The sequence below is a fragment of the Octopus bimaculoides genome, chromosome 19, assembly GCF_001194135.2.
Source record: "Octopus bimaculoides isolate UCB-OBI-ISO-001 chromosome 19, ASM119413v2, whole genome shotgun sequence".
NCBI lineage: Eukaryota > Metazoa > Mollusca > Cephalopoda > Octopoda > Octopodidae > Octopus > Octopus bimaculoides.
In genome coordinates this window covers 51,604,246-51,619,015 of record NC_068999.1, presented here as the reverse complement: position 1 = coordinate 51,619,015, position 14,770 = coordinate 51,604,246, and the positions used below count along the sequence as shown (strand labels likewise).

At 34.1% G+C, this 14,770-nt stretch overlaps 1 protein-coding gene across 1 annotated transcript in view; it reads right to left on the bottom strand.

The window, feature by feature from the left end:
- Positions 1–14,770, bottom strand: part of LOC106883399 (testis-expressed protein 11) — a 37,394-nt gene that overhangs the window by 1,321 nt on the left and 21,303 nt on the right. Inside the window, exons 13-27 of the mRNA XM_052974720.1 lie at positions 13,637–13,718; positions 13,182–13,333; positions 12,901–12,986; positions 11,609–11,749; positions 9,832–9,934; positions 8,482–8,597; positions 7,057–7,187; positions 6,490–6,527; positions 5,675–5,773; positions 5,166–5,236; positions 4,491–4,607; positions 3,058–3,145; positions 1,036–1,188; positions 564–672; positions 47–191 (exon numbers count right to left, since the gene is read on the bottom strand). Coding sequence (XP_052830680.1) covers positions 47–191; positions 564–672; positions 1,036–1,188; positions 3,058–3,145; positions 4,491–4,607; positions 5,166–5,236; positions 5,675–5,773; positions 6,490–6,527; positions 7,057–7,187; positions 8,482–8,597; positions 9,832–9,934; positions 11,609–11,749; positions 12,901–12,986; positions 13,182–13,333; positions 13,637–13,718 — 1,631 coding nt within the window. The remainder of the gene's footprint in view (positions 1–46; positions 192–563; positions 673–1,035; positions 1,189–3,057; positions 3,146–4,490; positions 4,608–5,165; positions 5,237–5,674; positions 5,774–6,489; positions 6,528–7,056; positions 7,188–8,481; positions 8,598–9,831; positions 9,935–11,608; positions 11,750–12,900; positions 12,987–13,181; positions 13,334–13,636; positions 13,719–14,770) is intronic.

Sequence of the window (14,770 nt, the reverse complement as noted above, 5' to 3'; positions counted from 1 at the left end):
TATATATATATATATATATATATATATATATATGTACATGACTGACCTTTGCCTTTTGTTCGATAAATTCAAAAACTTCTTCAAAATATGTAAAGAGATCATTTTGAGTTGCACCAATATTTTGAGCTTCTGAAATGTGATGTCCTCCAGCTTGGGCAAAACACAATTCTATTATGCTGTGGAAGTTTTTGCTGGAGTTATAATAAGTTAAACAAAATGTATTTGATAAATAAACACGTCAAACAAATGTATTCAAACACACGCACACAGAGATATACATATTTACACACGCACAGATATACACATTTACACACACATTCACATACACTCACACATACACACACATATGCAAACACACACAAATTCAGATATAAATATTTACACACACAAATTTAAGTATACACATTGTACATACAGACCCACACACATACACGCCAAGATTTAAAAATACAAAGACACAATCAAAATGTAATAATGAAGAAAATTGATTAACAAACTTAATGAGCTATGAAAGTAAATTACAATAGGAAAGACTGCTAAATGTCAAAGGTTTATCAACCTACCTTACAGCCATAAAATCAGGTAAACTTGATTGTAGATGTTTCCTTAATGCTAATTTTAAGGCTCTAATGCTGAGATTTTTATAATTAGCCGGAGGGTCAACTGCTAAAGCTATAATTAAGGATTAGAAAAATTATATACATGCATGCATAGATACATATACATGTGTGTGTGTGTGTATGTGTATTATATGCAATATAACAAGCACAGACATGGCTATGTTATTAAGAAGTTTGTTTCCTAGTCATGTTATACATGACTAGGGAACAATCAATCTGTAAACTTTCATTAACCAGAATCCAGAACTTTGTATTTTATAATAAAATGAATAATGGGTCAGTATATGTGCTCCACCTGGTACTTTGCTACCAGTGTATAGAATAAACAAAACTGGCTTTGTTATTTATATATTTAAGTTAACCAAAAAACACAATCTTTCTATTTCACTATACTGTGATAGTATCTGATACTAACCAGCTATTGTTTCAAACATTTTTGCATCACTGTAAGGCATCATTACTGCTCTTTCGAGAACTGATTCCAGTATTGGATCTTTCAGTTTGGCTCTGGATTCAAACTCATATAAAAGAAGTAATTTATCAACAGTATCTTTTTTATTTTCATTATCTGAAAAACGAAAAAAAAAAAAAAAATTCAGGAAAAAGGAAACATCAAGAACTAGAATGTAGATATACAATCCAGAAAAAGGGGGTTTAATGTAGCCCTTGAAAAACTAGCTATAAAAATTAAGAGAGAATCAAAGAACTGAACAATATAAGATCAGTAGATTGTTCTAAGAGGATCAGAAAAGGGTTTATCAGCAGTTGAACTGGAAGGTTAACAGCAGTGAGAAATATGATGCTGAAGAAAGTTAGAGGCTTTGGAGAAACATCTGAGATAATGGAAAGAATCATAAGAAAGATGGTGAATGGTTGAAGGAATTAGGATTGGAGAGAGATGGAGTGATATAAAATAGAATGATGTTCTATGTTGATATTCTGTGTTCTGAATATCAACATAATCTATGTTGATATTCTAATGATATTCTGTGTTGTCAATGAGGAAAACAGTCTGGGATGGTCTATCAAGTAGCTGATTGAACATCTGGTTGTTGCTGTTAGAAATAGTAATGTGATACCTAGTGAAAATGTGACACACCCAAAAGAAACTAAGAAACAAGATGGAGAGCACAGATTGAATAACAGGAAAGTGAAAGGGACGCATGGGCAATACCTCAGAGAAATGGAAGGGAAAGACAAGGCCAACATCTGGAGGTGGCTAAGGAAAAGTGATTTGAAAGGATGCACTGAAGCATTGACTTGCAACACTCAAGAAAAAGCTTTGAGAACTAATTACACCAAGTTCAAAATAAATAAGAATATTGAATTGCCTCTTTGTAGGACATCAAAAATGAAACAATTTCACATTTTGTGAGTAAGTGTAGCAATATAGCTCAAAAGGAATACAAAAAGATGATGTTGCTTGATAATGTAGCTAAATATGTTCCTTGCAGTGTGAGAAATATGGTTTTGAAAGGACATTGAAATGATATGAACATAAATCAGAAAGGGTCACATCTGAATTCTGCTGTAAATCAAACTTGTATTCTCAAACCATGTGCTGTGTAATTATTTTTATATTAACATACCAATTAAGTCAGGGGAGGTCTATTTTCTGTTGTCATTTAAGAAATAAATCCATTATTGTTTTTATCCTATGTGTAATTCTTCAATGTTTTAAAAGCATTTTAAAGAAAACAACAGGGAAAAATTTCTAGTGTGTCCACCCTTTGAATTTAAGGTAGTCATTATAGGCTACACCTGCAAATATGCATTTTAAATAAACAGAACAAGGGAGGTATTTATAGAAGAGATATAGGAAAATTGAAGCATATAATTTTGATAAATTCATTGAAAAACAAATTTATTTTTTCACCTGATTAATTTATTCTGTCTTTGGTCAACAAGTTTTATTTCCTATTTGCTTCTATCTAGAAATCAAAGGAAATCACTACTATTCCCTTCAAACTTTGCTTTTGTGACCTGGACATCAAGGTTTTCAAACAGACCTGTTTTCCATTACATTTCAGATTCAGTACTGAGTTGCTGAAGCAGAAATATCATTGTAGCAAATATTCTGCTCAATACCACAGATTTGCTTGTCAGTTGCTAGACTTTAACCACTTTAGCATGTCCCTTAGTGGCTGACAATATCTGCATCTCCGAATGTGAACAGGAGTAGTGGAGGAGCATCATAGCCATGTGTTGAGAGGGATTCTTTGGGGGTTTGAATAAATGTAACAAAAGCAAATTCTGAAGGAAATATTAGCCATTTTTCATACTTTCTAGGGGTAAGCAAATAGGAAATAATGGTTGCTACCCAAGGACAAAAATCGTGTTACACAGCGTTATTAATAAAGAAAGAAATATATAAATTCATTTTAAATAACATGATAACTGAATTTTTTAAATTCCCTTAAAAAATAGGAGAACTCACCATTAGATATTAGCTTTTCACTGAGGATTTTATTACATACAATTCTACAACAGCTTACATAATTAAGGGCTTCAGTTAGTAAGGTATTCTGTAAGTAGTAAATACATTTATATAAAGTGAAAGTTACTTTCATTATCTTGATATGTTGACTGGATCCAAAAGCCTAATTCTTAGGTATTGTTTACATAGTTAAGCTGGCATAAAACTGTTTCTAATTTATTGATACAGGAGAAATAAAAAAAAAAACAAAAAAACAAAGTTGGGTTCAGCAGAATTTGATTCAGAACTGAGAGATAAACAATCCTTTCTACCTTCACTGGTAATACTATGTCCTATTCGTATTCTAATCCCAACAAAAATATTTTTGAAAATGCATTAAAAAAAATGAAAAGTATTGCATCTGGTTTGAATATTTTATTTCAAAGAAAAATTATGACTTCTCTAAAGACCTAACACAACACCTCACCACCAACCCCATCACTAGTCATAGGGTCCCCTTGTGAGCTTAAGATGACCCCATGAAGATGTGACCCACTAAGTTAAGAACCAAGGCTCTAGAACAATGATTCTCAACAGGGGTCCACATGACCCTGGGGGATCCATATAACATTTTGCAGTTAAAAATTTGTGCAATAAATCGGTTATATTTCTATATATAACCTTTTTTAGTTTCCATCTAACAAATCCACTCACAAGGCTTTATTCAGTTCAAGGCTATAGTAGAAGACGCTTGCCCAAGGTAAGGTGCCACACAACATGACTGAACCTGAAACCACTTGGCGGGGAAGCAAACTTCTCAACCACACGGCTATGTATGCACCTAAACATCTAACGAAAGCAGATGATTAAGCATGTTTGTTTAACCTGTATCAGTTTTGATTTCTGGCATAAGTACAAAACCGCAAAGTTTGGCTGAGGTTTGTAGTCAAGATTTAATACTGGTTCCTGATGGTTCTTATTTTGTTGATCCTTGCAGGATGGAAAGCAAAACTAACCTTGGCAGGATTCAGTATCAGAATATAAAGAGGTAAAGAGGAATACAAAATATTTGATTACCATTAAATATTTTCTATACCTCTACCATTAAAGCAATATTGATGGTTGAATCAATAACTGAACAGAAATTTTTAAAAAGTACAGTGTGAAATATAAAGAAAAATAAATGAAACGAGAAATGGGGGAAGCTTTTAACAATGCAGAGATAAAGTTGAAAAATCTTTATATTTTGGGTGCAAAGGCCCAACTTCAGATGGATACAGTCAAAGTTGGCTGTATCCTTTGAAAGATAGGTCTTTGTGCCTGAAATTACAGGTTTTTAAAATTTTCTGCATTATAAAGAAAAGTATTTTTTTTTTCTTCTTAAAAAAATTACTATTAAAAAATTTTACTGAGATGAGTTTGCAGGAATTATATAACCAAATTTCTTGACTTACTTTTTCATCTGAATCTGAAGTGGTTGAGGCAAGCTGAAGGTAAGCTGCAGCAACAATTAGGGAACAGGTCTTCTGCTGTGTCATTGAATCCAGATCAGAAGGACACAATGTTGTTAACTGTAACAAACAAACCAAGAAAATAACAATAAAAACACAATTCAAAACTTGTATAAAATACACATGAATTATATTTGAATTATAAATCTGTTTTTGATATATTCTGCCAGTAAAATGGTGGATAGCTACTTTTGATTCACAATAGAGTTAAAATCACATGATACAGTATGTCAGTTATCAGTGTACTGACGGAATTTTGTCGACTGATTATAGAATTTACTTGCTTTTTAGGATTTGTTGTCTGTGACATGCAAAAAAGGCACCCATGCTGGTGTCGTGTAAAAGACACCCAGTACATTCTGTAAAGTGGTTGGCATAAGGAAGGGCATCCAGCCATAGAAACCAAACAGATGACTGGAGCCTGGTGCAGCTCTCTGGCTTACCAGCTCCAGCCAAACTGTCTAACTCATGCCAACATGGAAAACTGATGTTAATTGATGATGATGACGATGATGATGAAGTTATGTTGGATGTGCTAATAATTAATGTTCTTATCAAATTGCTTATGAAAGTAATGATACAAACTTTTATGAAGCAGATAGAAGCTTTAAATTTTACCTTGTAACAAATAATGAAGAAATCTCTTAAAAAATCTGGTGACTTTTCTGATTGAATAGCCAAATTCCAAGCTGCAAGAAACATTAATATAATACAATATCCCAACAAAAATATAACTTATTCTTCATTAAATTATAGATTTAAAAACAGATAACGAACAAAATGAATAATAATAATAATTACAACATAATATAAATAAAATGTCAAATATCTTGGTGCGTGACTTTTGACCCACACTGTATTTGAGAAAGAGATGGAATAATCAATGCAAAGGACAGAAATACATTGTAGTGTTTGGCTCTGTCCTGGTTAGATCCCTTTACACCTTGGTTGACTTTGTTCTCCCTGTCCCCTTTATGAAGCTGATAAAATAAAGAATCAATCAAAAACTAGGCAGTGGGTGTCAGTAGCTTTTCACTAAGCTTTTCCTCTCAAAAATGCCAGCCGTGTGCCTAAATCAGAGAGCACCATATAAATATATGGAACATTGCAAATGGAAACATATTTACCAATTTTTGTGAACCAAGTTGCTTCCAGTTGGATGTTTACTTGCTGATTGTCTTGAGAACATTTTGTTGGGTTTGAGATTTCACTCAAAAATTTATAAGCTGAAAAAAACAAAGAAAAAAACAATTATGATAAATATTTCTAATTTAGGTAGAAAGCCAGTAATTTTGAGGGAAGGACGTTAGTAAATTACATAAATAAAACCCTAATATTTGACAAGTTATCCAAGGGAAAGGCAAAGGCTGATACAGCTTGGCACCAATGATGTCACAATTCATTTCTATAATTGAGTGAACTGGAGCAATATGAAATGAAGTGTCTTGCTCAAGAACACAACACACAACCTGGCCTGGGAATCAAACTCATTACCTCATGATTGTAAGCCTGACACTCTAACCACTGAGATGACACTGTGACACTGGTAAACAAACTCATACACTCATCTCTCTCTCATATATATATATATATATATATATATATATATATATACATGCATATTCAGTGGGCTTCCATACAGTTTCTACCTGCCAAATTCCAGTTACAAAATATTAGTCAACCTGAGGTCATGTTAGAAGATACATGGTGCTGCACAGTGAGATAGAACCTGGAACCATGGAATTACAAAGTGAATTTCTTAACCGCTGTGCCGCATGTTGGAATCTTTTACACTACTAGTTTAAACAATGTCTATGACTATCTTAACAAGATAAAGTTATCTTTTAATGCTTTAGAAAACAAATTATATATATAGCACTGATGTTATTTGTTAAAAGTTTAAAAAACAATAAAAACAATAAAGAATTGAAATTCATGTTACCTGTTCTCAGGTGTTCAAGAAGTCGAGACAAAGACTTCCTGGAGAATGAGTGAAAAAAATGAAACAAAATGTTAAGTGAAGAATTCAAAATTAAGAATAACATCAATAAGAAAACCAACGACAGACATGTTATTTTGTGGAAATGGAAATGATTGAGCAAAACGTTAACAAAACAAACAGCTATTATTAGATTAGTCTTATTCAAGGCATGTTTTACCTTTTCCTCTAAGGATTGGTTAGCTTTATTCTTTACTAATAATCCTTTCCCCTATAGGCACAAGGCCTGAAATAAATTTGGTAGGAGGGGGGGGGGCAATCGATTAGATTGACCCCAGTACGCAACTGGTACTTAATTTATCGACCCCGAAAGGATGAAAGGCAAAGTCGGCCTCGGCGGAATTTGAACTCAGAAAGTAACGGCAGACGAAATACCGCTAAGCATTTCGCCCGGCGTTCTAACGTTTCTGCCAACTCACCGCCCTATATATATTGTTTCTAACAGTTACAAGGCACACCATTATGTAATCATTACATATTGTTATAAATAGTAACAAGGTACTCAAATACCTATCATTTTCATCATTGTTTGATAGCAGTAATCTAATGAGACATCGCAATGCTGTTAGTGTTTCTGTTGACATGTGACTTCCTTTCAAAAATATCTCCAGTGCTGTTGCAGCCAAGTTTGTTTCGTCTTTCTGTAATTAACCAAAAATCAGAGCATTGTAGTTTGCTTGAAGCATTGTAGTACAGAAGTGGAAAAGGAAAATAAAGAAAGCTTCTAACAATGCAGAAGTTATAAAAAGAAAAAGAACCCTTTATATTTTGGGCACAAAGGACTCTCTTCAGAAGGAAGCAGTCCAAGATATGTGTATTTACATTGATTTCATTATTTTATTTAAACTACTTGGCATTTGGGTTAACAGCAGCAGCAGCAACTCCCTGACTGTTGGTGCAAATGACTCTCCTGAAAATGGGCCTTTGTGCCTGAAATATAAAGGTTTTGTAAAACTTTCTGCATTGTCAGAAGCTTTCTTTATTTTCCTTTTCTTTTTCTACAACCAAAAATCATATAAGTTATTGTATGGAATGAAAGTGCCAAGCATTGATGTGTATAAATACAAACTTGTTGTTACTGGTTCAAATATGTTTGAGGTGTATTTAAACCAATAAGGTAGCCATTCACTGTGTTTTGCTACGGAGAAAATTTCTCGCTGTAGACTGATAGGTGTAGATATACCAAGTCAGTTTGCAGCGACCCCTAACCAAACTAGTGGATGCTTGCATTTCAGAGTTATTGTACATATTAAAAATTTATTAAAGAATATAATTAACTAGTTAATTTATAGAAATCAACTAGAAAGGAAAATTCTTTAATTAATTTTTGCAATAATTTTGATAAGTTGAGAATTTCAAAAAGATTTTTTCTTAGGTTTTATTCAGGAAGGAGCTGTGCCTTTGACTCTATTTAGAAAGATTGGGCAAATTGGAATGAGATGATTGGGCACAGCTGTTTGGAGGCTGGCCATCTGGCACGGTTGACTGGATGTTGAACCTGTTTTGGTGACAGTACATTTTGGCACTGGAGGCACACACACACACACAAGCACAGAAACACACATACAAAGAGAGAAAGAGAGGGAGTGGAGGCGACAGAAGAGAAGAGGAGTGGGAGGGAGAGCAAGAGAAAGAGAGAGAGAAAGACATTACAATTTATTAGTTGAACATTATTGATATAAACACTTTCCCTTCTCCTCATACATAAAGAGAAATATGCCCACACATGTAAAAAGAGATAGAGAAAGGGAGATAGAGAAAGGGAGATAGAGATAGATAGATAGACAGATAGAGAGAGAGAGAAAAGAAGAAGAAGGGAGAAAATGAGAGAAACATTGAAATGTCTAATGTCAAATAGTCAGCAATGAATCAGTGGCACCAGATTGTCACAGCTGAAACAGCTGTGCGAAAATGTCACCCACCCTGGTCAATTACCTCAAAAGCCATTTGAGCAGCCAGCCGTATCAATGCATCCGCAGTGAATGCTGAATTTTCATCGTTTTTGCTGTCCTTTGAAGCATAATCACACATCTTCTGTAAGGCTTCGGATGCTGTGCAAGAGAAACAATCATTTGATAAAAAAAAAAGAAATGATAGCAAGTTACTGGAACGAGGAATGTTAGTAGAGGAGTCAGCTTTTAAGTTTTAATCTACTCGCATCAATTCAGGAGTTTTATGATATTACTGGTATTGATACTCATCCCTAGTTGTCTAGCTGGTAAGAAATTGGTACCATATTTTCTGGGAGAATCAAATGTTATTTTACATGCAGTGAAGGCGCATGGCTCAGTGGTTAGAGAGTCGAGCTTACGATCGTGAGGTTGTGAGCTCGAATCCCAAACCGGGCTGCATGTTGTGTTCTTGAGCAAGACACTTTATTTCATGTTGCTCCACTTCACTCAGCTGTAGAAATGAGTTGCGACGTCACTGGTGCCAAGCTGTATCAGCCTTTCCCTTGGATTACACTGGTGGCGTGGAGAGGGGAGGCCGGTATGCATGGGCAACTGCTGGTCTTCCATAAACAACCTTGCCCGGACTTGTGCCTGGGAGGGTAGCTTTCTAGGTGCAATCCCATGGTCATTCATGACTGATGGGGGTCTCAGTTGGAGGAGGGGGCTCCCTTTGTTACTATATTTACATCATAGTATTAGTTTCAAATTTTGGCACAAGGCCAGCAATTCAGGGGTGAGGATAAGTTGATTATATCAACCCCAGTGGTTTAACTGATACTTATTTAATCGAGCCCAAAGGATGAAAGGCAAAGTCGACTATGGCAGAATTTGAACTCAGAACGTAAAGATAGATGAAATACCACTAAGCATTTTGCCTGGTGTGCTAACAATTCTGCCAGCTTGGCATCTTTACAGCATACTTCGCATTGGTTTCAAATTTTGCCATAAAGCCAGCAAGTCTGGGGGAGGAGCTATGTTGATTACATTGACCCCAGTTCTCAACTGGTACTTATTTTATTGCCTCCAAAAGGATGAAAGGCAAAGCTGACCACAGCAGAATTGAACTCAAAATGCTGTTAAGTATTTTGCCTAGTATGCTTACAATTCTACCAGCTTGCTGCCTTTACATCCCCATAACATAGCAGTTTGGCAAAAGAGACTGATAGAATAAATACTAGGTTTACAAAGAATATGTCCTGGAGTCAACTTGCTCGACTAAAGGTGGTGCTCCAGCATGGCTGCAGTCAAATGACTGAAACAAGTAAAAGGATAAAAGAAAATGGTAAACAAAAAACAAAAAACAAAAAAGATATCTTAAGTTTAGTACACTCACCGATATCTTGCTGTTTTTGGGTGAGAGCTAACTTGAAAATGATAAACTGAGTGTATGGGGATGTTGGATCATAACTCTCAGCTTTTGAAAGAGCATCTCTAGCCTAGAAAATAGGTTATATGTGAAAGTGATACAAAACTATAACTTACAGAAATTATATAAAATGCTGACTGAACTTTTTTTGAAAGACTCAGGAATGACTTGTTATGAGAAGAACATTTCTGCCAGAGACAAAAATTCATAGAAATACAATCATCAGTTGATTATTGCAATTTCTTTTCTATTGTTAATGTATTTTGAAAAAACCTGGGTAATAAAAAGAAGAAACTTTCAGATCAATTCTATTTTACCATTATTACTACAATACTATCATTTTTGAATTTCTCTACACTGTTGTGTTCTTATCTAACCTCATTCGAAGTCTGCCCCCCCCCCACTCTCTCTCTCTTGCTTAATTTTATTCTTCTTCCATCTTCTTTTTGAAATCCATAAAATACTTTACAAGTTCATCTCAACCACCATCACAACTTGCACACACATTTATGTATGACAAAGGCTTCCACACAGTTTCTATGCGTTACATTTCACTCACGTCTTTGTAATGGAAGACAATCATTATTCAAGATGCTGTAACATTGTGACCAAACCCCGAACTTCATGAGTTATAAAGTGAACTTATTGATCATATAGATAAGACTGTAGCCATTTAGATCTGATCTCCTTGCTCATTCTAACAATTGCTTTTCTTTTTCACGATGACCACCACTTCTGCCACCACCACCACCACCACCACCACCAGCAGCAGCAGCAGTAGAAGCACAAGCAGCAGCACCTCCACCACCACCACTACCACCACCTCCACTACCACAACCACCACTTTCACCACCACCACCACCACTTTCACCACCACCACCACCACCTTCATCATCATCATTGTCATCGCAATCGTCATCGTCATCACCATCGTCATCATCATCATTATCACCATGATCATGATCATGATCATTAGCAGCAGCAGCAGCATCACCACAACAGCAACAAATATGGAAAAATTTTTTTTTCCTATGTTAGTTAAATATTTACCTGAAGCTAAATCACTTTACTTAATTCACTCAAATATGAAGACCCATAAATAGACCTAGTAAAGAAGAGGCCATTCGTTATCTAATGAATCAATTTATTTTGGAGCTACTAATAATACATTTTAGTTAATGATTTTCTTTTCCCCATTTTATTCCAAGTACATAAAAATTTCAACAGTAAATTAATTATTTTTGTTTACAGAAAAACAATTATTTTAACTGTAGAAATTATGCTGTTATTTGTAACACTTTTAAGATAATGTTTCTATTTTGTGGCCGCACTGTTGTTGGTACCACATAAAACGCACTTAGTAGACTCTTTAAAGTGGTTGGTGTTAGGAAGGGTATCCAATCTTAGAATGCATACCAAAGTACATGGTGGCCACAAAGTCATACACCAAGGGAGATATCAAGTATGCTTTATTAGCAATGAAGTAGGTAATTAATTACAAATATTCAAAGTGTTGGCCATGTAGCTCTAAACAAGTGTTCATATGGAATTTGAAATTGCGATGAACCCTCTCAAATAGCTTTTCCTTGCTAGTATCTTTTACTATAGTATCTTTTACTATAGCCTCGGGCCGACCAAAGCCTTGTGAGTATATTTGGTATATTTGAATAAGCATTATATTCGACAGAGTAATCTGAATGCTAAAGGGTTAATAATAAAGCTATTTAACATTAAAATGATTTACCTTGTCAAAACTCTCCAAATGTATGTAACATGTAGCACGGTTCCTGTTTATTTTGGCCAAGTTTTTATCTGAATATTCGCCAAAGGAGAACAGATTGTAGGAATAATTATACCACTCAAGTGCTTCTTGGTAATTTGTTTGCTAAAACAACAAAACGAAACAGTTAGGATTGAAAATGATATAAGAGGAAGAGAATTGAAATACATGAAAATAAGTACATCAACAAAGTATCAGGAAATAGAGTAAAGAGTGCAAACTGAATATTATGCAAAATGAAAATTATTGTTTTTGTGAACATTGGTGTTCTTTATTCTCTTGATTTAGTCACTGGACTATGGTCATACTGGCACTACTGTGAAGGTTTCCATTGCTCTTTCGGTCAATCAGATCTCTTCAGTCAAATTGATCTCTTCTTGTAGAACTGCTAAGTTACAGGGATGTATACAAACACAAAATGAACACATGTACATACATACAGACATACATACAAACATCAGTAAAGACTATTTGCCAACATAATGTGGCAGTCCTGGATGGGGCGAATGTTACTGTTATTTAGCCCCAGGAAATGTCGTTTCCAGCTGGCTATACGACACAATATATGCGTCTTTATATTTTTGAACAAGGGAGCCCAGCAACCTCATCCAGCACAAAGCAACATCTATGGGCTGGTTTCTGGGTTATTACCCTTTCTCAGCACAGAGTAGCTGCTTGGTTAGACAGCACAGCTGAATTCTCGTTCGAAAATATATAATTTACAAAGTGACACACAGACACTGATCTAATAAACAGAAACATTGTTATTTCTAAATCTCTTAAAGAGGTGCAGTGTGGGGACCGACATGTCAAAGAATAGAACCAATGTTCCTCTGTTTGTTGGAAAAAACAAAGAGGTTGAGGTAGGATTTGCACCCTCATTATTCCTGAAAAAAAAAAAAAAGAAGCCTGATTGTGATGGTCATGGCAGAAACATGGCAGCCCTGGTTAAGCATCAATCTACTTAACCAGGACTGATCAGGACTAAACAACAACAACAACAACAACAACAACAACAACAACAACGACAACAACAACAGCAGCAGCAACAACAACAACAACTATAACACTTGTTAAGGTTATCTCTGATTGAAAATGCAAAAAAGGCTGAAGGGCGTATATGCCATATTTCAGGATTTTTTGCCCTAGCCACTAAATGCAGCAGTATAACGTTATAGGATATACCAATTTTACATATTAAACACATTCCTGGAACAAATATAACATTCCAATTGTAGCAAACTTTACAAACTTACTTCATATGCCATTGCAGCTTGCTCCCAAAATATATAATGTAATTGCTTTCTTGTGGATAAATCAAGTGGTTCCTTAGTATTGTGGGCTGAAGATATACAGTTACGATATTGATTGAAGAAATGATTAAAACTGCATTTTAAATTTATAAAAATAAATCCACGTTTACAGTGTAGAATTTTGATTCTTGCATAAAAGAATTCCATTAGCTATACTAAAGATAAAAAACATATTGATAATATATTTGTTCAATTAAAATATGATTAAATATAGACTAACATACCAGCAATTATGTTCTCAACTAATTCTTTGGCAGTTTGCAGTTCCTTTGTTTTCAGATTTAACTCCAATAAGCTGCATACTACTTTCCCGTATTCAGGTGAATTTGAAAATCTGGTCATCATGTATTTTAGTTGTTCCATACTCAAATTTGATCTAATATAATAATAATAATAATAATAATAATAATAATAATAATAATAATAATAATAATAACAATAATAATAATAATAATAATAATAATAATAATAATAATAACAATAATAATAATAATAACAATAATAATAATAATAATAATAAGAGATTTAAGAAATTGCTGGAGTTCTTCACCAAGGTATTTCTACAAACTGTCTAAAGTTTGCTACTGAAGAAACATCTATGGTACTAATAAACAATGAAGATATATAATTATATAATTTTGAAAAATGATATATAAATATGAATAAAAATGTAATTCACCTGTTTGCATTGGTCAACAAGTGACAACTTTGTAAACCAATAGATACACTAAATTCTTGATGATTGTATAAATTTTCAATGGCTGAAAAGAAAAAAAAAAAAAAAATTGATATTACTAAGGGTCAGATACAGTGCCTATAAAAGTTTTAATAGGAAATTTTTGTTCAATACAAATAAAATAAGTGTTAGATATTGAATTGCATAGGGTATAATTTATACATAAAAGCAAACATGGATATATATATATATATATATATCTTATCTATAAAAGGCAGATTTTCTGTGTGTGTATGTGTATATGTTTAAAATTCATATGTATGACTGTGGTTTTGAATCGGTTGATCATCCTCCCTATTCTCCAGATTTAGCCAGATTTAGCCCCATCTGACTATCATCTGTTTGCCGATATGGAAAAATACTTGGTTGGGAAGGAGCACCGTAGTGATAATGATATCACATCTGCCGTTGATGACACTTTTGACCAACAGGTTGAAAGCTTCTGCACCAATGAGATCCAAGCAATACTGATGGAAAAAAATATGTGAACTGTAAGAGGGAATATGTTGAAAAATAAACCTCAGTTGGTCACATTTCATGAGAATATCTTGGTCAGCCTATGAACTTTTCAACTCACCCTTGTATGCTTGTATATATTGTTCATTCATTTGTTTTACAACTGGTTTTCTATGCTGGCATAAGTTAGGTAGGTAACTTAACTGTAGTCTTATTGTTTTGCAGCAGGGTGCTCTTCCTGTTGTCACTTCAAGCGCACAGAGCCATAACATGTAATGTTCACCAGGAACGTAGACACAAAGCCACCATTGACATATATGTAGTGTGTGTGTGTGTGTGTGTGTGCATATATATATATATACATACACACACATTCATTGTCATCATCATTTTAACCACTTTCCCATGCTCTCATGTGTGTATATATATATGTGGCTCAAATGTACAGAAAACAAAAAAGATGGGAGAGAGAACAACAAGCAGGTGTATTAGTTTGATGCACAGGAAAAAGGGAAAAGTATATGCATATATATAAACTATATATATAGGGCGTTAAATGATTATGATGATGATGATGAAATATATATATATATATATATATATATATATATATATATATAT